General features: G+C 34.7%; 1 protein-coding gene across 2 annotated transcripts in view; it reads right to left on the reverse strand.

Annotated features, from left to right (window-relative positions):
* The window catches only part of LOC105442316 (slit homolog 1 protein), an 84,628-nt gene that overhangs the window by 25,022 nt on the left and 34,132 nt on the right, over positions 1-25,474 (reverse strand). The window contains exons 8-17 of one of the 2 annotated variants that reach the window (XM_030985912.1): positions 22,250-22,393; positions 21,667-21,738; positions 14,487-14,653; positions 12,553-12,703; positions 11,856-11,930; positions 11,065-11,136; positions 9,499-9,570; positions 4,255-4,326; positions 1,390-1,461; positions 6-169 (exon numbers count right to left, since the gene is read on the reverse strand). In XM_030985912.1, coding sequence (XP_030841772.1) covers positions 6-169; positions 1,390-1,461; positions 4,255-4,326; positions 9,499-9,570; positions 11,065-11,136; positions 11,856-11,930; positions 12,553-12,703; positions 14,487-14,653; positions 21,667-21,738; positions 22,250-22,393 — 1,061 coding nt within the window. The remainder of the gene's footprint in view (positions 1-5; positions 170-1,389; positions 1,462-4,254; positions 4,327-9,498; positions 9,571-11,064; positions 11,137-11,855; positions 11,931-12,552; positions 12,704-14,486; positions 14,654-21,666; positions 21,739-22,249; positions 22,394-25,474) is intronic. The other variant, XM_030985913.1, reaches the window with a different exon arrangement.

A 25,474-nucleotide genomic window follows, 5' to 3' on the forward strand; every position in this document is an offset into this window, starting at 1 on the left:
CTCACCTTCACAGGTGAACTGGTCTCTCTGGAGAGTCTGAATGGGTGTGTCCTGGAGTGTAGAGGGCTCCTGGCAGCGTGGTTCACCGGTGATGATCAGACGAGCAGACAGGTAGTCAGGTAACCAGGACAGATGGCAGTTACAGTTTAACGGGTTTCCAAGCAGATTTCTGATACAATAAAGCCATGCATACAATGTATATGATCAATTAACAAATTTGGAAAGGCTCAATATTGAATGTCAGATTTGTAGGATCATTCTTTTTTCCCTACCGGTAATTTTTTTTAAATAATGAGGATGAAAATTATGTTATCATAGAGATAAAACTGCATAACTAAACTGATACTGGTATCATTCTGAATATGACAATATTTATACCACATATTGGTAAGTACATCCATACATGTAAATTGAACATGTATTGTACTTGGGATATTAAAATGTTAATGACTGAGAATACAGAAAGACATAATCTATCTAAGGAAAAGCATCAATCAATTGGAATGAAGATATTGAGATGTGTACTATCATCTTTCTCTGTCCTAACCTCACTCCTAACTTTCATGCCAAACATATATATCTTGTATCATCCAAATAACTATAACTGGGGTATCTCCGACACTTGCCTATATCAGAATTCAGATGAATCAGCAGAAGATATATTTGGAAATCTGTAAGACCTCACATGAAGGTAATCTATCAACATTTATTGACCACACTCCCCCTTTCCTCTTGTGGATCAGATTGCAAATGATAGTTCTAGCTGGAAGTGGTAGCCACAAAGAGAGTCAAATTTAGGTCAAAAAATGGTTGATAGATAGGATGTGTGTGTACGCATCGAGACTTGGCAACAGGTTTCGCAAAGATGAGGAGCAAACATAGAGACATGTTTACAAACATAGAGATCAGAGAGGGAGAGAGAGAGAAAAGACAGACAAACACAGAAAGAGTGAGAGAGAAGAGAGAGGGAGGGAGAGAGGGGGAGATAGAGAGAAGGAGTGAGAGAGAGAGAGAGAGAGAGAGAGACAGAGAGAGGGGGGAGGAGAGAGAGAAGGGGGAGACTTACAGAGATGGTTGAAGAGAAACAGATTGGATGAAAGAGGAATAGAGAGAAATAAAGATGAACAGAAAATCTGACAAAAAAGAGGAGGTGACAAGAGAGAAACAGAGAAAGAGGGAAAAAGAGTAATAGAAGGAAAAGACAGAGAAACAGTTTCATACAAAAAAGCAAAACAAAGAGATAAAGAAAGAAAACAAGAGAAAAGAGAAGAAAAGAGGAGAAAAATAAGAAAGAAGAAACATAGAGAACATAAATAACATTACAAAAGCAAAAAGACACATAAATACATAATTTGTATATATGTACTGATACAGAAGGATGATACTTACAGAGTTGCCAGAGCTTTCATTGAATCCAAGGAACCAGGCATAATGGTGCTGATGGCATTATCATACAATGACCTGAGAATAAGAAAAAAATGAAAAAGTACACTTGAAATAAAAATGGTACAACTTTAAATATAGGATTATATAGACAATGGCCCAAGAAACTTGGGGAACAGTGGGGCATCCACCCCCCCCCCCACAAAAAAACATAGCCTTAAAAAAACCCAGAGACAGGCAGACAGACAGAGGCAGAGAGAGATAGAGATTGAGAAGAGAGACAGAGAAGGGAGAGATTACTTTTAATCTAGCAACGCTAAATGCTAAAATTTATGGCTAAACAAATTCATTACAACAGATCCACATAAGCATTAAGTTTAATGGCAAAAGAGTCTTTAAAATGTTGCTCTTCTTTTTTTCTCAGATGCCTAGATTCCAGTAAGTTTAATAATATATCATAACGGCTTTAATAGCAGTCTGTAAAGTCATACATGTACATACATTGTGAGTTGGATTTTTTTTTTTTTTTTTTTTTGGGGGGGGGGGGGGGCAATTAAGAAAAAGACAGCAAATTTTGTTGTTTATGACCAATCTTTAAAGACGATATAATTATGGAGTTAAAACTTTGACCCTGAACCTGACCCACATAGGAAGAAGTCATTATATGCTCCTTCCTTTTCAGCCAAATTGACTTAAAATGCCAACTATTTCGGAGTCAGAATTTGTTTCCGAAAAATGATAAAGCAATTTTCGGTACCAGAAATCTGTCATTGACTAGAATAACAGCGTGTGATGAATAATCATATTTGTCATTTGACTTCATCGTTTTTGGAACAATCATTCCTCCAAGTGAGATGGGGTTTTAAAAAATCATGATTTTTGTGATACAATGAATCGAGTTTCCAATATTTCAATAAACATTTAGTGTAGCTTTTACCTGCAAAAAATGCAGTGCTCTTTGATACAAAGTTAAATTTTCTTAGCAGATAAAGGAAGTATGTGTGTAAGTTGATGCGAACAAAATTTTAATCATTGACTGCAAAGTTTCTTAATTGTTTATTCTCTACCAACAGCAACATGATTTTATTTATCACAGAGTGTAGCAACATTTCCCTAACTGTCATAAAATGTTTTTATTTTTTATTGAGCATCTACAAAAGGATTTGAGGAGACAGTTCATACACATACTGGGTGCCTACTTTCAAAAAACAATATCTCCTGACAGATAAGGAGTTACAAAGACCTATGACCTAGGTGAACTTCAACTGTTGTGGATTAACAGATTCTTTTCCAGGTGATTTTGTCAAGTGGCATTTTCTCTCGACATCCAGACAATAAATCAAAGACAGAAAGAGATATGAAGAAAGAGATATGAAGAATGGATGTCAGCTGAGAGTATATATGTTATTGTGATCACTTCACTTTTATTTTAAATATGATCATCCTTAAGTTCAGGATCTCTTACTATTATGAGGAGTAAATAATCATGCATACATATTCTGACCCTTTCCTGTATTGGATATCACAAACTTTCAACCTTAGGAATGTCATCGTCTTTTCTTAGTATATAGGTGCATATCTTATTACTGGAATGTATGTTTGAATGTGGAAAGGTATGCATATTCATATTTGAGATCAACACATATAATGCAAATAATCAATATTCTTTTGCTGTAACACTTTACAAACAGATCGCTTCTCTTTTTCACAACACATTGATTACATTTTGAAAACTCATAAATCTTTGAACTTTGTGACTGACAATGCTTGGCAGTGAAACTAAAAGTACAATTATAGAAATTTCAAGATTTATTACTCATACACTGTAAATCCTAAATTTGAATTTTTGTGGCTGAGAATGCTGGTCAGTGAACGTTAAAGTATGATTATATAAAATTTGGGATTCAATACCATAAAGGTGAATCTTGAATTTTCAAAATTTTTCAGTGAGAGGAAATGAGTAAATCCCATGCTCAGAGGAAGGTTTACATCCATACACATGGGACCTTATCCTAATATGTCATCAACAGCCTGAATATCTTTAGATTTGAGTACAGACTTTAATCCATAGGGGAGGGGGGGGGGGTGCCTGAATACCTGAAAGAAGAAAAAACCTTGTAGTATCTTAGGGTTACCTATGAGGTCAGACGTAGCCATTCATCTAATATCTAATTGGCAATGACAAACTGGAGATTCAAATCGGAAGTGGACATCGGAAGTATCATGACATGCTAGAAACTGCGATCGTCCGACAGCACCGGTGAGTGATGCCAATTTGATAATCATCAGACGTGTCGAGATGACAGTGTGTCCATTTTGGCATGCATCAGATTTCATAATGTTAGCACTCTACTCAGAGTATTTTTTCCCTTTTCCTTGTTTACTCATCAATCTCTTAATTGAATGTGATGTATCTCACATACCCCCTCCTCTGAATTAGGCTCAACCACTGTTTCAATCTTTTGCTTCCTACCTTTTTCCTTGCAAATATGCAATTTCTTTCTTCACTGTCTCTCTTTCATCCATCCACTTCCAATTACTCTTTTAGACCTAAAATAACTCATTTTTGGAATCTATGGAAATTGTCTGTTATATCAAATTAAATCATATCCAACAATCAAACTTTGGGAATAGATTATAAAGTTCACCTCTATAATACAGTTCATAGAACTCCTGACAATGTATCTGCTAAAATTTGCTGCCAGCAAATTTAAAATTTTGAACTCATAAAAACATTAAAGGGAAGAACCTTGAAAGCAAACTTTCCAGAGGAAAACAGAAAAAAACAAAGAAGTAGCCCGGTGAAAAATTGAATGAAATCAGACAAAGAATAAGAAAGTTACTAATTTTTGAGGAGACCATAATACTTACAGAAGTCTGACTGCCTTGAGTCCAGTGAAAGTCTCATTGGTAATGCAGGATAGTCTGTTGCTTCGTAACATCCTGAGTACATGAAGAAAACGTAAAACATGCATTACTGATTTATACATGATAGGTTCCTTAGCTATCAATGTCGAACTGAAAGAATTTGATTGATAAGCCTTCTTTGGTATAACTTTATGTTACCTTCAAATATTTCTTTATTTATGTTGTGTGTACATATTAGGAAGGAGTTCCATGTATTGCAATGATGTATTCATTTTCAAAATGTTATTGTTTTTCAATAATGAAATATATCCTTTAAATTAAAATGTGTTTTGTAACATTGTTTTGATAGTGTAATGAGGTAAATACATGGAGAATATTTAAATATGTCATTAATATATATAACAAAGTGATTCCCAGTTGAAGAATAATTTTAATTCTGCAAGAGGCAGAATAGAAAGAGGAGGAGAGATAAAGATAAGAGTGAAAAGAAATTCCAACCCTGAAAAACATGGCGAGAATCAGAGTGAGAAGTTTACAAGTTCGCCTCAAACATGTATATGTACAGGTTGTATGTATGTGCCAATGTGTTTCCTAACATTTCAAATGTCTCGTCCCACTGAAAATCCCCACAGACCTTAACACACCTGTGGACAGACACTTTAATTCATCTCCTTGAAATATTTCATCACACTGCTTGCTTTTATACAGGAAACTGGAGGGAGTGTTTGAATATCCCTCCTCTTTAGGCGTGTTTTCATCAGCTCGAGATTGCAAAATAGCTCGCTATTTCTAATTTGGGAAATAACCCCGAAGTTACAAATCGCGTTTTCATCAGCTCGAGATTCGACCTCGAAACTTGAAACTCGAGATATTTTGCTCAGCGTTCGCGCATAGTGCAAGTCTTCGGGCTGGTGAAGACGCACAGGACAAATAACAGGATATTTTGCCAAATAGAGGGATATTTTGAAAACTATCCCAAGATATCTTGGGATGATTAACCCGACCAAATATCCTGCTAATTGCAACTTCGGGCTGATGAAGACGCAAACTAACTGGATAATTTGCGATCGGGATAGTTGAAATAGCGGGATATTTGGCAATCTTGAGCTGATGAGAACAGGCCTTTTAGGACTGCATCATTAGATGGATGATTTAAGACCATGTTGATAGGTCCTTCAACAACAACCATCAAAGGAGGCTAAATAATTTCTACCTTTTCTTAAGTATGAACCTGTCTACACTAATTTGAAAATACCCAAGTCAAATTGGTGCCCAAGGATGACAGAAAGTCCCCTGTAAATAGTATATAAAACCCTGTCAAGATTGATAGGTTTTGTGATGGATTAATAGTCATGTTTAGCTTTTGGGGTCTGTATAATATATCCCCTGCTTTATTACATTGATGGAGATCTTTATGAAGATGTTTATGTATATTTATAGAGTACCGAAGCTGTGACGTCATAAAAATCTATTTTTAGAATTTCTCAATTTTTTCTTCATATTCGGAAAGAACATCAAAAATAATGTCCAAATGTCGAAAACCAATTGAATATGTTAAGTATTGGCTGAGATATGACCATCTGAATAAATATACTCCCCATAGGAACTCAGTGTAATATGCTCTGGCTCCTAATGGTTAGGAGCCAGAGCATATAACACTGAGTTTCCATAGGACATATATTCATTCAGATGGTCATATCTCAGCCAATACTTAACATATTCAATTGGTTTTCGACATTTGGACATTATTTTTTATGTTCTTTCGGAATATGAAGAAAAAAATTGAGAAATTCTAAAAATGGATTTTTGATGACGTCACACTTCACCACTCTATAGTATAAATCTTTGTGTTTGTCAATGAGCATGGAAATTAATGAAATGAATTATATTTTTGGTCCTCCACCCCTTTCCCTGAAGAAATCAAGTCACATTTTGTGGTAATTGAATAAAATATCTTATCATAATCTTCTTGAAACACTTCAAAAATTTAATTTTAATATTTAAATATTTAATTATATGAAATGTACATGAAATCTAATGTGAATTATATGTTAATTACATCCAACATGCATCTTGTTCACAATTTTTTACTTTACATTCAAACTCTGATGGAGTATTATGGTATGACATTATGAAAGTTAATGACCTATGAATATGAAATATATATCAAGATGAAAGGCGATTGATGCATGTCCATGGATATAAATTTTGGTGAATGGATATTAATAGATGTTTGATGGTAATGAATAGCTTGTATATCATTAGTTGCTGAGATGTTATTACTTTTAATGACAAAATGAACACACTGTAATGAAATATGATTTTTAATCATGAATGGCAAATATTTCAATGGAAAATGATGAAATATGATAAAATTAAGCAAATGTGATGAGAGTTTAATACCAGAGACTACTGGATCAAGCTTCATATTATGAATGTAGGACTTAGAATGATGTATGTGTCATGGAAAAGATGAATATTTCATGAAAAATATGATGAGTATTTCATGAACAAATAATGAGTATTTGATGGAAATATGAAATACAAAAAATGATGAAAAATGAAATCCACGCCTCCCGCTGATTGCAAGTAAATCTCCCATTAATGCGGCACCTATTCCTTCCAAATTCCTTTCTCCTTTTCTTGCTCCGTAAACATCAGGTGGACGGACGCATTTCTCACAGCCTTGCTCGCTCTTCCATCATTATACAGAAAGGGGATTGTCTGGCGCGCAAACAATCGCTGCGCAATGTTGACGGAGGGTTTAGGGACAACAATAATTATGGCTCGAATGTTTAGAGCAGCGTAATCTAAACTCACACCCGGGATTTTTCTTTCAAACACATGCCATCCCTTGTTCCGTACTGGGAGCTCTTAGGGTGCGCGGGGAAGGGTTCTGAGTCGGGCCCCCGCGTGTGCAGATCAAGCCGAGAATCCCCCTCCTACCACCTTGTCACGAAAGCAAAGTGTTTGATTTTTCTTTCCCCTGCTCTGTTTTTACTCTCCGACTTTATACACATGGAGAGATCGGAAGCATATGAAGTGGTGTTGACGGAGGGGACTTAGATGTAGTCCCGTGAAAAAACGGGGACGGGATCGGGTTGGGGAGGTGGATTTTGGAGTGATGTAAGGTACCAAATGAGACGAGAAGGAACAGGTGGAATGGGGAGGGGGAAGGGAAGACTCACATGGTGTACTGATAAGGGCTATATCAAAGGATATATAGAAGATCATAGAAAAAATTGTCTGTATCGTGGAACTAAATATGTAATAATAATTTATTTTGGATTTCATGATAATATTTTTCTAGACAAATCCAATTTCATTTCAATTGCAGATCAGCCTTTTGTAATTGCCTCAGTGTAATTGACTTGAAACCCCCATCGATCTTTAGGAGCACTTCAGAAATATTTCATTTCTGCTACTCTACAACATTTTCTGTTTACCTATATGATAGAATGCTTAAATTATCATTATATTTTAAATTGTATCTTTGCTTTGTAATCTTTGTATTACTGACATCCATTCAAATGTAAAACTCTGTCGTAAACAACTTTTTACAATAGCATAATAAAAACAACTAGAATATGTACAAACATCAGATTTTGGGGGGAAATTGTGGGTGCATGTACAGACAAACCAGTATAATATAGATGCATATATTTGGAAAATAATATTAATATAAATGGCATCCCCAGTGAGCATTCCATAATCTGATATTTGATGAACAATGTACTTTCATCATGCAAGTGTTGCATCTCGAAACATTCATAATAATTCAGTCAAATATTGGGAAATTGAAATAAAAGGAAACTGTAATCATAAATGAAATTAAAACGTTCCATTCAAAGAAAAAAAGAAGTGGTGCTGCGTGTTGTAAAGAGGAGAAATAAAAAGGAAAAAGGGATGATATTTCCCTCCTTTACACAGCCTGATACATGTATAGGTATGCATTAACGCCCTGAAAGAGAAATGAATCATGAATTAGCCGGTGAAAGGAGACAAAAAGGGGTGTTAAAGTGACGAAAGAACAACAAAAATGTGATATTAAGTGAGCAGTCCTAGGAAGAATAAAACATGGCTTGGTTAAGTGGTTAAAAGGTTAGGTGAGTATATATGCAAGAGTGTTAGACCTGGTTGGAAAGCTGTGAAAATAAATGCGCAATCACACCCCGACAGGGATCGTTAATACACCATGCACTGCATCGACCAGCCTAGTGAGTGAACCATGTGTGTTAGCATACTGTGATACATGACGGTGAATACCAAGAATGACGTCTTTATTTGTCGGTAAACACTTCACTTTGTTCTCCCGTCTGCAAGTCATTTGTTAACCCCATCCCATTTTGCACGAGGGTCGCATTAACAGATTTGACTTTTCATTCAAATTCATCTCCATTTTGAGATTCTTTAATGTTTTATACATAATCATTTTTATTTCCACTTTTGTTTCAGCTGTAACAGTTTTATGAGGTGCCTTTTACTTCATTATCCATGAAAATATACAAAAAGATGACTTTATTGCCCGAAATTTGTATATATACACTCAGCAAATCAAACAATTTTCCTTTAGTATGCAAACCAGACAGTCAATTCTCACTATGGGGTATAGCTGACAAAATGGTATGGAAATGTTAGTGGTTGATTAAATATTGGTGATATATTGAAGAGTTAGGAAGGTATTAATCTCTGGGGAATTGGTAGAGAATCACTTTAAGATAACATCTCGGACTAACAAGTCTTCAGGTTTAGAATTACTTTGATTGATTTGAACTAATTTCAATTTGATCATATTCAAAAAGGTTTTTGTGAAAGTTTGTTCAACCTTTTTAGGGTTTAGTGTAAAATAACAGAATTGATTGATGTTGTCTGTTGCCAATTTGATAGCCACAAAGGATTGAAATTCGTATAAAATAAAGATGCAAATATGGAAAAACATGAACAAATATTTCCAGATATTTTTAAAGACAAAGTCCTTAGATGTTCATCAAATTGTGATTCGTCTTTCCCCAATGATTAAACTGTTATTAAAAATGAGATTAAATAGTTGAATTACAAATAATTAAGAAATGAGCATCCTGTTACCATGGTAGTTAAACTAAAAGGAAAGTTTCCAACCAAATGAACGAACAAAAAAGAATTAAAAGAAAATAAAGAAATGGATGAAATCTCGTGCGCTGAAAATTCAAGAAGTAAGATGCCACGATGCTTGAAACAGGCTGGTGGTTTTTCGATCGTTATACTCACAGCGTCCGCAGGTTTTTGAGTCCTACGAAAGAGCGTCCGGTGACATTACTCAGTTTGTTGTTCGTGAGCATTCTTCATATTCCAAAAGAGCACAGAACAGAACGAGAGATACAGGGGGAATTGACAGAAATAAAAAAACAAACGGTCAACAACAGAAAAGAATATTATGGCACACATGTAACAGAGGCCTTTTAACAGACAAGAAGCAAGGGGGCTTTCACTAATCTTTTTATTTTTTGTTCAGAAGGAAAGAGAACATACATGTAATTTGTCCACATGAAGCATATTACAACAACTAAAACAATAAATTTTAGAATTGAATTTTAGAAAACTAAATTACGAGTCATTACTCATTTTTAAAAAGGCGACTCTTGGAATTGTGGTTGATTGAAATAGAATACTTGCAAATAGGGCATTTCTAGATCACTACAAACCAAATCTAAATATAGAAGAAATCATTTGCATTTGATACAACAGTATGGTATTTTGGCTAAAAGTACAAATCTAAACTTTATGCTAAAAGCTATCTTTTCCTGCCTACTAATATATTCTTTAAAAAATAATTGCTCACATTGTAAAATTCAGAGGTGATTACATACAGTTTGCTATAATTTGAACAAATTTGGGAAAATATAAAGTTGTAACTATTGTTTAACAAAATATAAATTGTTCAACAAAGCTCAATAATTAAAACCAACATACAATGACTGATCAATTTCATGGTCCAAATTTATTCGTTTTAGATTATTCTGCAGCATTCTGCTTTTTTGCAATTTCAAAATATCTAGATGGATGTAACCAAGCAATTAATGATTCTTTCTTTACCATCTTATAAGCATGCTTAATTGTCATACATGATATTAGCAATTACCCTTAAAAATAGATAGTGGGAAATTAGCGCATAAGCTGGGTATAGTGCAAAGATTAAAGCCTCAGTTTACAACCCTCTGGTAAAATACAAGATACATGTAAAAGCATGCACTAAAGCACTGAGCTTTTAGAAATCAAAGCATTCACTTATCAATGGGGAAAATATTTTGGGGAAGGAAAAAAGACAGCATCAACATCAATCAAGAATCAACAAATAAAATGTCCTATGATCAAAAAAAAAAAAAAGAATGAGAGGAGTTTTAGCTAAAGAGGAAAGATGTATCAATCTGTAGTTTTATTTGGATTTACTTTTATAGGAGAAATAAAGATAAGCGACATGACTGGCTGTTTGAAAGATCAGAAACAAAATAGGGCAACTCTACATTATGTGTGTGTACATGTTTGTTACACAATCAAGTTTATTAATTCAGTCACAATGGTCTTTAAAAAGAAATACAACCCTCAGAATTCCCCCATGAATCACGCAATTATCATGCAACATCTGTAATAGCCCAATTAAGAATTATCATTTATCCAAACTATTAAAGTATATAATAATTAACATTTTTGTCTGAATTATTATCATTAAAGCTAGAAACAGAATACACACATGCACACTCTAGATACACCAGGAATCTGATTAAAACAAAAAGGATGGGGTTAAAGGTGAGAGAATAAAAAGGAAAAAATTCTTACAATTCTACGAGAGAAGATGCTCCTTGGAAGGCCTCATCCTCGATGACCGAGATGCGGTTGTCACGGAGATCCCTGGATAGATGGATGGATAGGGGAGATGGATGAGAGGGATGATGAGAAATATATGAGGATGATATATTCAAGAGATAATGATTACTTGATGGCTTATGAATATTTTACTAGGTTCAGCTAGTATTTCACCTGCTCAGAGAGCGAGTAACAAATCGGTGAAAGCAAACGATAGCTCAGATTTCTTCCCGTTGATAGCATGTCACGGTAAATACAAACAGATATCTAATAATACACTACATTATGGCTGGTTGCACAGATAGTGTACACATAATACTTCCTCTTCTCAAAAGATCTTATGGGATTTGCGTTTGAAGAGTGAGATTTTTCCATATGCCATATATATATTTTTTTTTTAATTATACTTTTTTCCAGGATTAGTTTTTAAGCTTTGCAGAGATTAAATCATTTTCCACCCACCCTAACGTATATTGTATCCACTAACAGATACAAGGTAAATTGTAATATTTACTCTGTATAATACCATTCAAACTTCGTATTCAGTAGAATAATACACGTGCTGTAGCTACAAAACAAAAGTATACAATATTGAAAATATAGGGAACTGAAGGATAATGAAAGTATAATTGCAATTAAGTCGTTCATAAAATGAAAATATGAAGACATATGCACTGCTTCGGAGTGTATGAAAGTCAATAAAATAACTGGAAGGACTGCAAGAAACATAGATGAATATTCTTCTTTCTGATTATTATACTTACAAGATTTTGAGATTGGGCAGATGAAGGAACTTCCCGTCCGCAGAAATGCGTGAAATCTCATTTCCATTCAATTTCCTAGGGAGAAGAAGATGAAAATGTCATACTGATAAACCAGGAACTTTTATGAATTGTTAATGACAGCTTACGGCAAGAAATTTCCATGCTCTGCAATGATCCATGGCCGCAGCCAAGTTCTTTTTTGAGTTGTGAAGCTTTCAGAAAAAATCTCTCCTTCCTTTGAAACTTACAAAAGTTTCGTCGACTATAACAAAATGTGTGAATACTTGCAGATACATGTAAGCCGCACTTTTTGAATGTCAATTAAACTGCGTTAAAAAGAGGCTAAAACCTTATCAAACTGTAATTGCAAAGTTGTACACTGTACAGAAGGAAAAAAATTGTAAATTTTCATTAATGCCTGACATGAAATTAAAAAGATAGTATGAACTTTATGAAATTTTGAGAGAAAAAATCTTTTCAGTAAAGAAATCTCAATTTGATGCCCACTCTCCTGAGTCTTTGAAGTCAATCTTTGACTTCTGTGCCGATAAGTTTTTAAAATGAATCCTTTATTGTTTCTATCAAAATATAAATATGATTTGCTGTACAAAAAGTGTATTCACTCCTTGTTCTTGGGAAATTAATATTCAATATTTTTTCATGAAAAGTTTTACATGATTGGTTGGATAATACTCACAATTCTGTTGTATATGTGGGTATTTCATCTGGAACAGTTGGTAACCCTCTGTTAGAACAGTCTACAATACTTTCATGACATGTACAAGCATCGGGGCAGTCATGATCAATAAAACATTGGCCGGCTTGGGCAGTCCTGTAATACTCGGCATCTGATGATCAAATAGGAATCAAAAATTTAAACAACATGCATGCAAATTAAATTTAGTCCTATGGAAAACAAAATTCTAGTATAGTCTTACAACAACAAAAATTATGTCACTGAAATAGATTAAAACATTAGATCAAAAGCAAAAACAGATATTGTTTATCTTCTCCCAAATCTAGGAGCACTTTAGAAGCTAAATGTATTTCTTCCAACAAAAAGGTCATAAAACGTATTCATTCTTTGCAAGTTACAGAAATTAAAAACAATTTTCTTTAAAGTATTTGCCTTTTAATGAGAATTTTTTTCCTCAATTATATCTACTATTTTATCTATTTTTTGAAACATTTTCTCGAAAATATATATCAGTTGTAGAAATACAGGTATCGCGCAAGAATTGAAATATATAAATATTTCTATCATTACTACAACACTGGATATCTATGTATTCTAAACAATTTGTTTGGCATCATCAATTACAACAGAGATATTCCAAAGTCCTGAGCATGTTTCTCCATATTTTTACTGGGTTCAATAACCTGAACATTATTAACACACCACATTTAGGAAATAAATCATTTAAATAACGATTTGCACCAATATCCTTAGAGCTTGTGGCAAAGACTACCCATCATTTATACAAATGGCCCCATTGAAAGTTTTTTCCCTAGAGATATAAATTATTCCGGAGAGTAATATTGAGATCCACTCGATCTCCCGCTCGTTTCACCAGAAAATTCATCATTCAGAAAAAATGTCTAACCGTGTCCATTGACTTCTGCTGAAATCTCTTCTCTACCAATAGGGACCCTAGATGTGCATTAGCGGTATTAGGCCGTAAGCCCCCTTCCCAACATAAACCCCTATGAATATAGATAGAGTATTGCCTGCTTATGGAGAAAGCACCCATTTAGAATCTCTTTTCTTAAACGTGAAACCACCAGGCAGGGAAGTATAAGACGGAGGAGCATTATGAAGGAAATGGTCTTCCTATCCCTCTAAATGCAAATCATTTCCTCTGTACATCTCCAATCTTTGAATTTTTTTACTATGATTGTCAAAGAAATAGCCCAAGCCGGGCATATGGAATGGAAGATAGACTTTGAGAATAGCTTAGAGTAGGCTATTCGCATTTATGGAAAGAACATGAATTCTGCATCAGTTACATACAAGAAATGGAGATTGCCTGTCTCTAGCTCCTTAAACAAAAGTATATCCATCAACTTTTAATGGCTTAAATGTAAAGAGGAAATTACTTTTTGATGACATTATAAATTAGAAGGCTTCCATTAGCAGAAATCAGGAAATGCAAAAATGTTTCATAACTCACATAGACAACAATGTCCTGTAAAACTAGATTTTTGTTGTCTCTTGAAGGTTCATATTTTTTCCAGAAACTGAAAGTTACTATCTATCTTAAAATTTAAATTCAAGATACATATGTACATGTATATATGCTTATTTTGTGCTGAACTTATCAATGGAATAAAGCAGTAACAACACCAACAACAACACCAACATCAACAAAAATAACAATGGTATTATTATTAATAATAATAATAATAATAATAATAATAATAACAATAACAATAATAATAATAATAATAATAAAAATAATATTAACAATAATAATAATAATAATGATAATAATGATAATAATAATAATAATAACATGATTTTAGGAATAAGAATAATAACGATGATTATAATAATAATAATATTACTACTACTACTAATAATACAAAACTATTCCAGAAAAAAACGTATTTCTTAAAATCTCCACCACACACCTTTACACTTGAACTTGACGCTCTTCATGTTAGTGATCCGCTTGCGTTCCATTCTGACGGGTCGGGCGCAACGTGCACCGCTCGTCTCAACGACCGGATTGCTTTCAAGGTACTCTGCGATCCATCTCAAGTTACAGTCGCAGATGAAGGGGTTGCGGGCCAAATGTCTGGAAAATTGAAACAGAAGATTGTGCTTTAATTCATATATCTTTACAAATAGCTTTGGTACAATAAAGTTTTATTATCTTGTACATAAAATACTCTCGAACAATAACTGTACATCAAGTGTGACATTATTAAACAAATGGATATGCAAATAAAAAATATGTATTTGCATCATGGAAACTACACTTGTGCCTGAGTAGACGGAACACCTTAACCCGTTTACTGTTGAAGCTGGTCTGAAATTCTCACAATTTGATGTTGCATGTCATATTTTTAGACAAAGGAAGGTTTGTCTATCGATCTTCTTGCAATAAAATGGGTTAAACATATTGTGAAGTTTATCAAATAGCATGAAACAGTTTTTCTATCAACGAACGATCAAAAGTGGAAAATATAATCGCAAATTAGTTTCTGTTTCATATTTTTCTTTAAACACTTTTGAAATCTTGGAGGCTTCATAAACATTAAATTAAACAATTTTGTTTCTTCAATTAACTCAAAACTATCTTTGCCACTCCTTTTGCAAGATAAACATTACTTAGCATTTCAAGAAAGTATCACTGACACAAATTACAATCACAATGAGATATTTTATGAACAAAACAAAATTGCAAAGCCTATTCACGGGTTGCATAATGGGCATGTAAAGAAATTTAATCAATTTTGAGAGTATTGAAGTCAACTAAAACACCCAAAATCAATCTTTGCCATGTAGTTATTTCATCCACACATACTGTAGGTCTCTGTCATCTCGATCCCTCTCCTGCTCTTATTCCTTGCCCATTGACTGATCCAACACATTAACCCAAACCAATTAATTCCACCTCAGCTGACAAATTGGTCTAATCTGATTCAACAACCGGCTTAAAGCCATATGAAACCACAAACAAGGTGTTTTTCACCCCTTTTCAGCAAAAAATTTCACACTCCATAGCTCCTTCAACAAGTGATCTTAATGAGTGAAAAAAACACTTCTTTGTGCGTGTCATTAGAAAAAGGATGTAGAAGTGTGAAATTGGGATATAAACAACTCTTGAAGGATAGCGGATATGAAAAAAAAGAATACCTCCTCTACTACCATTTTGGCTCTTATTATGTCATCAAGGTCATAAAATGTTAGAAAGATAATAAAAAAGAAGAAAAACACATTCCTTAAAACTTCATATGATTGTCAACATAGGAAAGCATTAGACAGTAATGTACTGCTGTACACTTTTCAAGATTGAGCAATTCAGCTGGACACTGCAAGATGCAGAAATAAGACCAATTTCTCTTCTTCATTCATATTCTACACAGACAGAAAAATGTATATAGCGATCAAATAACATACTTTGCCACAACATATTTCATTTTCAGATTTTGAATGATAATAAACTCAGAAAAAATTTGACCATGACTCTACATCATTTTTTTGAAAAGCAAGGCAAATAACGTAACCCTTGAATTCATATAAATGTACATGTACCATGATGTAGACACACACTAACAACAACAAAAACAACCCCCCCCCCTCCCCCCACCAACCGGCCTCCTCCCCACAAAATAAAGAATTAAGCACAGTATGTTGACTTGTTTTATTTAATCTCCAACTTTAATAAAGGAAAACATAAACTACATGCATGATCTACTGAAGATGTGGACACACCATAGATAAACAATCTATTATTTAACTGTGTTTTGAATAACTCTTCCCAAAGTGGCTTGAAATTTGATACTTATAGAGTTCCCATTACAACAACCCAAGAAAAACATCCTTGATTGTATCTTTGCAAAGGGTAGAAGTAAGTTTTTTCTTTTAAAGTTCAGTCTAAAGTCATACATTCAGACTCCATGTTGTGTGTTAAAAATTAACAAGGGTTTTATGCCTGCAAACTCCATGATTGGTAGCCCTCACACATAGCAATGAATCTAGGTGACTTTTTCCCTCGGTCAAGAGGCTTTGGAGCTTGCAAAACTGTGAGAAAGTACATGCATTGCTATAGTTTGAAGCCTAAGGCATTCTTCACAGCTTGGTGTGATGTGCCGCAGAGAGACAGGTAAAGAGGGAGAATGGGAAGGAGAGAGAGAATGGGAAGAGGAGAGAGAATGGGAAGGTATAGAATGGGAAACCAACATGGAGAGGAAGGAAGGGAGAGAGGATAAGAAAGGTAGGGCAGGGGAGAGGGAGAGAGGGAGGGAGAGAGAGAGAGAGAGATAGAGAGAGAGAGAGAGGAAGAGAGAAAGGGGGAGGGGAGGGAGAGAGGGGGCAGGGGATAAGAGATAGAGAGTGGGGAGGAAGAAATAAAGAGATAGATAAAGAAAGAGGTAAAGAGAGATAAAGAAACAGAGATAAAGAAAGATAGAGAGATATATAAAGAAAGAGAGAGATATAAAGAAAGAGAGAGAGAAAAAAGAGAGAGAGAAAGAGAGAGATCCAATAAAACAAAGAGACAGAGAATGAGGGGACGGATGTAGATACAAGATAGGCATAGAAAAGGTTACACGTAAAAGCAAAGCCTACGGAGAGGGTGATAGATGGGTAACAAACTTTCAAATATATACATTGTATAAGCAAGAAATTATTAAAATGGGAAAGCAAAAACTGCCAATTACAAGAAAACAGACAGAGTAATAGGAAAACAAAAAGAAATGAAGTATTGGGTAGTTAAGAAGAGAAGACAAATTAGTGGGGTGGAAGAGAAAGTGGAAAAGCAACAGGGTACTAGAGAGAAATGTGAAATCTTAAGGATACAGAGATAAAAGAAAAAGAGAACGTAAGTTTGGACCAGAGGAGAGGGGTTGAATATGGGTCATCAGAGGGCAGACCAGGTTCTCATCGAGGGGTCCTGATTATGGCAGCGACCCGTGAAGTATGCCCCTTGCCTCTATCTGTCTACCTCACACGAGAATACCCCCTCGGTGACAAGAGCTAAACAGTTATCTATCTTTTCATATCTTGGCAGCTCAAAAATATGCTGGAATTTATGGATTTATTGATACTTACAACTAAGTTACAAGATTTTGAGGTATTTCAATCCCAACTTACAGCGTGTTTTTTGCACTGATTCAGACTAAGAAATATGATTCAATGTTTTGTATTTTGTTATAACCCTGATGACTCAATATATGCTGGAATTCATTGATGCTTACCAAATTCTATAGCATATCAATCTCAACTTATGGTTTCTCTCTTCCACTAATTCTAATTATCAAATCAACTAAATTAGTGTCTAAATTTCTACCTACATGGACTCAATGTTGAAATGAAAGGTCTACATAGTGACAGACCACTAATTATCTATCTTCCAATAATAACTTAGCTGCTCAAAAATATAATGGAATTCAGTGACGTTTGTAAGAGTGGCATTATACTTTTATAATGTTTTAATCTCCACTTTTGGTGTCTCCCTTCCTCTGCCTCAGAAAGAGATATACTACTTAAAATCTGTAATAGGCTGTCATTTAGTTCATCTGCTTATACCTGCTCAATATCTTAATTAAATTGCCAAATAAATTCTAAAATGGCATTTTCGCTCTGAAGTCCTAACACGACAAATATCAACATTCGTCATACATCAAAAAGAAAAAATAATATTTCTCATTAAAGAAATGAGTTTGTCTTCCCTAAGTGGGTTCAAAATCCTACCCATTATGTAAACTCCTTCTCGATATTTTCATCCAAAGTTTTACAGGTGTTCAATGTTTTTTAATTTTCCTGTTGGAAGATGTGTGAGGGAGTAAGATGTCTAGACTACTATCCTGTCTGTCGCACCTTTCTTCAATTGACAACTTCCAGGAGGACAAAATTAAGAGGAAGAATTGCTTGACAAAACTTTCGAAAAAGAAAACTGATCATGAAACAGGGTGATTTATGGAAATATTGCGAATATAATAGTTTTTTTCTCAGAAATTTCTTCAACTTGTCTTTGTAATGACACAGTCGAGTCTAGCCATTCGGTGTGATGCATTTTTGTTCAGTCCTTTGTGAATCAGGTGTCAGTCTCATTATAGTGACAAGGGTATACCTCTAACAAGCATCCATGATTTATAGAAAAATATTAGAAAAGGACTTTTGCTTTTGTCACCATAAAGACACATATTTTCAAAGAAAAAAACATAGTGCTGACACTTCAAGACAAGTATAAATACACACAATCTCAAAGAGAAAAAAGAAAGAAATATAAGAAACAGATAAAACCAGGTAATTCTACCCAGAGCCTAAGGATACATGTATGTTAGAGACAAGAGATAACATAAATACACAGACTAATGATGGGACTGCCATATTTACATCAAATACCAAGATTTACATCAAATAACAATTTTTTAAATGTCAGTACTCCACAGGCAATGATAAAGAGGAGATTTGTGGCATGAAGGGATATAACTTCCATTAGGAGACACATAAGGAGCTTGGACAGAGTTTTCTTCTTATTAGAAAAGAGAGTACATTTCATCAGAAAGTATCATCATTTGTCAGATTCTTATGATACGGCGTGGATTATAGACAAACTTTGAATGTGCTAAGAAGAGGAATAATGCACCCGAATGATGGATTACCAGTAATATAACTCAAAGTAAAAGTTTTGCAAAGCCTGGATTGGAGTCCATTAAAAACTCATTTTTCATTCAATGAACTTTCCATACTGTCCCACTAAACACAGCTGAGTTGGGTTTAATCCCAGTACTTTTCCAATGTTTTCTTTTATAATACCTCGCCCCATTTCTGACGGCTCAAGAATGCTCGGCCGCCTGGCCGCACCTTCTAAAGCCAAGCCGGCAAGGAGGAGAAAATTACTTGCCAAAAGCGCCCGCGTCTGTGATTGAGCTGTGAAACTCTGAATATTTATGAATTTATCTTAGCGAGTTGTTGTTGCAAATGCGGCAGAGATTTAGCTCGCATAGCGGGCGAGCTCTGGCGTGAAATATGACCCAGATTTTACACGTGCAGACTTGTTGATCGATGGATTGAATAGCGGCTGCCTAACACATCAGGCACAATTACAAAGATTGACCTGAAACAGGGGGTCAGGATTCTTAAGGTGCCAAAGAGCCTATCACGATGTATGTCAGACTAAAGGCTATCTTAAAAATTAAATAATGAAGAAGGTATTCCTCGATACCATCTATACCTATTTATTTCAATCCTTCCTCATGGGCATACATCTTTTTTTGTATAAACTTCAGGCATCTTTTTACTATTTGATACCTAACTCTAGACAAAGTTATTCAACTGTTACTAAGATAAGAAGGCATAAAAAAATTTCTGTGAATGGATGAGAAAATTGCAGTATGATACAAATACATATCTTGAATCAGGACAGAATGTATGTGTTCAAGATACACACTTGAAACTAAACATTAATATTCTTGTGATGAAATATCAAAGTGTAATGTTCAGAGTAAAGATCTTTAGGAAAATTAAGGGGATAACTGGGTAACAAAACACTAGTAAAATGCTTGACATGCACTTCTAGAGTTGTTAGTTTCACACCCTGCTACTTCACCACCAAACTCTGAATTATTCAAATAACCACTGAAAAATATACTTGTATATGTAATGTACTGAAATGTAACACCACTAAAATGAAACACCACTGAAATTCCACTGAAAACGATCTCCATTCAACAGTTTTTCTAACACCTGTGGTTATACCTGTTTTCAGAACAATGTTTTGCTTCCTAAATACCATTCCCGAAGATCTTTCCAAGTTCTAGTATTTTGATACCATGTGGGCTCACCACGCAGATGGCTTCCACTAAAATCAATCAATAATTCACATGTTCTTGGTGTCACCAAAGAACTAAGATTACATCTCAGCAACTATGGTCTAGATTAGATTTCAAATAAAAGTTTACTCTTTGTTTATACAAGGAACTTTTTGCCATTCTTTTGATGTTTAGCTTGTAGAAGTTCAAATGAATGGGGTTTTTTTTTTTTTAGACTCGTTAAAGTGGATAATTTATGCCAGATATAATTTCAAATTTCTTCATTTTTGTTTAAAGAAAAAAAATCTTTAAAATATTTTGCAACTTCACAACCGCATTCAGATCTTGTGAAGTGAATTGCTAAAAAGTCCTGTTCTGAAATTCCTTAAGTTCTAATTCTACTGAATATAAAACTGAAATCGAAATAATTCATGTACCTGTTGCCAGATTTATTTTTGTTCTCTTTCTTTTATTCTACTCAACCTATGTATATTTTCAAACGGTCCGCCTCTTCAAAAGGGGGACAAAAAAAACTAAAAGTATAGAGGGAAACCAGATGATACATCAAACAAGAATAATTTCCCCTACTGTCCCCATCTTGGTAGGTTACTGCCTAAATTGGATGGGAATTTCTAGGTAATCATATTTCCACCTCCCCCATGTCCTGGGCATGTACTTCTTCTTTTGTGGTTTCCTCTGTTAGTGGGAGGGATCGACCCCCATCATGTAGCATCTATTGTACAAGCTCTGATTACTAAAGGTGCTACATTTCACATGCCTTACAATCAATCTTACAGCAGGTAACACTGAATAGGTTGACATGTGGGTGAGAATGACTCTCTATTCTAGTATGTGTTCTATTTATTTGGTTTCTTCTTTTTTTCAGACATTGGATGATTTTGTAAGTATTTTAAGAAACAAGGCAAGGAACTTCATTTAAGTAAGGAAACTAAATAATAATAATAATATATAATGCTATTTCTTTGTGCTTTATACATAAAAGAGTAGAATATTAATAATATTTATTGCAGAAATAGATATGTTATTAAGATATATTAGGCAACAGATAAGTGGGAAAATGCACAATATACAAAAGTATAAATGTAGTCTTCAATGATAATTTAATGGATTCTGTTATAAATCATGTTTCATTGTTAACAAAACTGACTTTAATCTGTAATATTACTCATCTCAGAAGAGCCAACAAATAAACTGTTGTATATGTGGTCTATACTTCATACATATCACATATAATGCACAATCACAAGTATTACAGAAGCAACAAACACAATTAAGGTGAATGAAATAATGTTAACAGAGTACTTACAATGTTTGAAGAGATCTGAGTGAATCAAATGTTCCATTTGACAAAGATCGAATGTTGTTGTCATAAAGAGATCTAGAGGAGAAGAAAAAAAGAAGAAAACAAATTCAGTCTCAGAAAACAATCATCATCATCATGATCTACATCATCACTCTCCTCTTCTGCATGATCGTCCTCTTCCTCCTCCTCCTTCTCCAACTCCTCTTCATCTTCATTTTCTTCATTGTCATTGTTGTCGTCCTCCTCCTTCTCCCCCTCCTCCTCCTCATTATCATCACTATCACTACCATCACCATCATAAAGATACTTATCCTAATCACCATGATCATCTTCATCCCGCCACCATCACCATCACCATCACAATCACCATCACCATCATCATCACCATCACCATCATCATCATCATCATCATCACCATCATCATCACCATCATCATCATCATCACCATCACCATCACAATCACCATCACCATCACCATCACCACCACCCTCACCCTCACCCTCACCCTCACCCTCACCCACTCCCTCAACCTCACCCTCACCCTCACCCTCACCACCACCACCACCACCACCATCATTATACTTACAGAAGATGAAGTTTGACGAGATCCCTGAAGAGGTTGATGCGGATACAGGTCAGCCTGTTGGCGTTGAGGAGCAGGAGCTGGAGAGCTGTAAGATCTCTGAAGATTGCTTCCGGTAGATCAGACATGTGGTTGCCGTACAGGGTTCTGGAAGAAAAATTAGAGAAACATTAGCATATGTACAACTAAATTTAATTCACAATAAGGATGGATTATGGAAAAATGTGATGAGAAGATTCTGCAGAGTCCAGCAAGGAGACATGGATTATATTTGTCAATTAGGAAGGACATAGAATGAAGACAAACAAAAGATAGTAAGATATAATCCATGGTAGATGTTAAAACATGTTAAAATACGGAAGATGATTAGTATAGATAGATGAATGCTAGTATACAAAAGAAAGGAAGGAAAAGAGCAAGTAGAGAATGAAAAAGAAAAAGTTTGCTGAAGTAGACAGGTAAAAGAGAAACAGAGATAGAAGTAGAGCAGAAAAAGCTTGATGATTACATAAGAATTACAATTTGACAGTTGATTTCATTTTAGTATATTCATATTTAAAACAGCAACAAACATAAGACTTTTTTTGTAAATCAGTGAGGCAGAAAAGAAAAAGACAACCAAGTTTGGACAATAGCAATATTCACGTAACCCTATCAGTAAGGGCAGCTCTAAGTAAGTTTTTGTATCGAATCTATATATGCTTCATTTGATAAACACCTCTTACAATTTAAGGGGGAGTCCCTTTCTGGCAATATTAAATTATATGACCTCACTAGTTGATTCCTAGTACACGAATGTTGCACCAAAACTCTGTAATTCAATTGCTTACAAAACCATGTAAAAAGTCTCTTTGCTGTGCTCAAACAAGGTAAAAACCAAAGACGGATCACTCCTAATCGAAACTAGCAGCTCAAAGACAAGTGCTTCGTATCACTATAACATACGATAAGAGCAACTCTTCTAGAAACAAAACTCGTGAAGCTGTTTCCAATATCCCTTGCAGACAAAGAGGTATGATAACCTGGGCAGGACATGGGTGTTGAGGGCCAGCTATGCAGGAAAAAGACGTTCTCCTTTTGATGTGTTCAAACAGGTATTTTTTGGCTTGTCCTGCTATTCAGTGAGGGATTGTTTGCACAAGGTGAGGAAAGATTGCAGGACACAAGGGTTTCTCGTTTCCTGGCACAGCCAGGTGAGGTATCAGAATTTGTGTTCATCTCACAGCTTGAATTCATTTAAAATAGCATGACCTCACAAATTGACAAATATTGTCTCCGTTCTGAATTACATGGAGAGTGGAAACTGTGAATTTGCATTTTGCAATACGTATGCTCAACAATAACTTTATGGTATGGTATAGATTGGGAGTAAACTCAATATGAAACTTTGCTACAAACATAACGTTTCATATGTATATTGCCTCTGTTTTGAATTACATGGAGAGTACAACTGTGAATTTGCAATATGTATGCTCAACAATAAGTTTATGGTACAGATCTGGAGTAAAGTCAATATGAAACTGTGCTACAAAAAAAATGTTTCATATGTATATTGTCTCTGTTTTGAATGACATAGAGAGTAAAAACCAGGAATTTGCAATACTTATGCTCAACAACAACTTTACAATATAGATTTGTAGTAAACTCAATATGAAACTTTGCTTCAAATAAACCGTTTCATAGATAACTAAAGATTTGCAAATCATACTCCATATTCTACCTTAATATGTCTGCAATGGTAAATTTTGTTGTCATCTTATAAATTATAAAAGACATTTAACTTAAATAGCTGTTGTAAAGAAAAATTAACAAAATCTTAGAGTGGAGATAAAATGCATCAAAACTTATGGAGATAAAAATGCCCTGTAATATATGCTCCCTTACGTTTTAACACTTGAACTACTGTAACACACCATAATAAGGGTCTGTACTTTCAGAAGAAAAAAGGGAACCATCTTTAATCCACTTTAATCTCTCCACCGGCATCATGCATTTCCTGCTAGAAACAACCTGAACGAAACTCGCTTCGCCTTGCTACAGAATCACATTTCCCTACGCCACACCCTCGATGCTCCCTGTAACCCCTTCATGAAACTGCAACAGTACTTTAAAAGGAGACAAATCACTTAAAAATAATTTGCGTACAGTGTATAAGATTAACCAAAACATTGGTTAGGAGGTTGGTTGAAATATGGGTGTCTGTTGAGTTTGTAATGTGTCATGTCAAATAGTTTTACTTTGGTGTAATTATAGGTGAAATGGTTTACTTTCCCAAAAATATTTTTTGTTATTTGCCCAACTACTTTGTTATTTATTATTATGTTGTATAAATATTCTCTATTATTATTATCAAAAAGTGAACAAAGGTAACCTGGCATTATGCTTTGGATCGATAAGGAGTATGAAGGAAATAAAGGATATAAAAACCTGATGCACTGAACCCAAGATGGATTTCAAGAAGATGTGTGTCGATGAGAGTGCTTCAAGTAGTCAACTCACAAGTACTTAACATGAATTTAGAGAGTACATGAATGTGTATTTCAACGTGGAATTTCTCTTTTTAAAATAAAAGAAATACATTTTACGTATCTGAAGCTGACATTTCTTATGTAGTAAATCAGAATCTAACAAACAAAAAACTTAAATCTGAGCGATTTTGAGTGTGTGTGTGCATGTTTGTGTGACTGGTTCCCTTTAAAATCACCCCCTTAACCTGCTAACAAGCATTTAGAGTAGCTTGAAGAGACCCCCAAGCCCTCCTCAATCAAAAGAAAGGGTCTCCCTTCCGCCATGCCTCCCTGCTGCAATAACTGTGTTGCTGTTCTAATAGAATTTCTTTTCCATCTTTTTTCACAGCATGCCCATACCAACAGCTATTACCACAGTTTGTGACAGGCGGGGTCGGCAAGGGGTGTGGGTGTGACCCTCCCTCCCTTGATAGCTCGGTAAGAACTCCAGTGGAAGGTGGATTTCCCTGCCCATGCATTGTTTTGATTCAAGCTTTTGTGGTAGTTATTAATTTTGTTGTTCTGAAATATTTGTAAAGAAAGGTTTTAAAGAAAAAAAATTAAAAACAATTTTCTTCATTAGCAATCAGAAGCAAGTGGACAAATGTTTTTTTAATTCCCCTTCTTGGGAAACTTCCCAGTATACCTCCCACAAAGCAGTTGAATTGTTAGACTGTTGCATTGTGGGTTTCTTTCAGCAAAATAGCACTCAGTAGCAGCA

Source organism: Strongylocentrotus purpuratus, unplaced genomic scaffold (genome assembly GCF_000002235.5).
Source record: "Strongylocentrotus purpuratus isolate Spur 01 unplaced genomic scaffold, Spur_5.0 spur5_scaffold_15, whole genome shotgun sequence".
Lineage (NCBI taxonomy): Eukaryota > Metazoa > Echinodermata > Echinoidea > Camarodonta > Strongylocentrotidae > Strongylocentrotus > Strongylocentrotus purpuratus.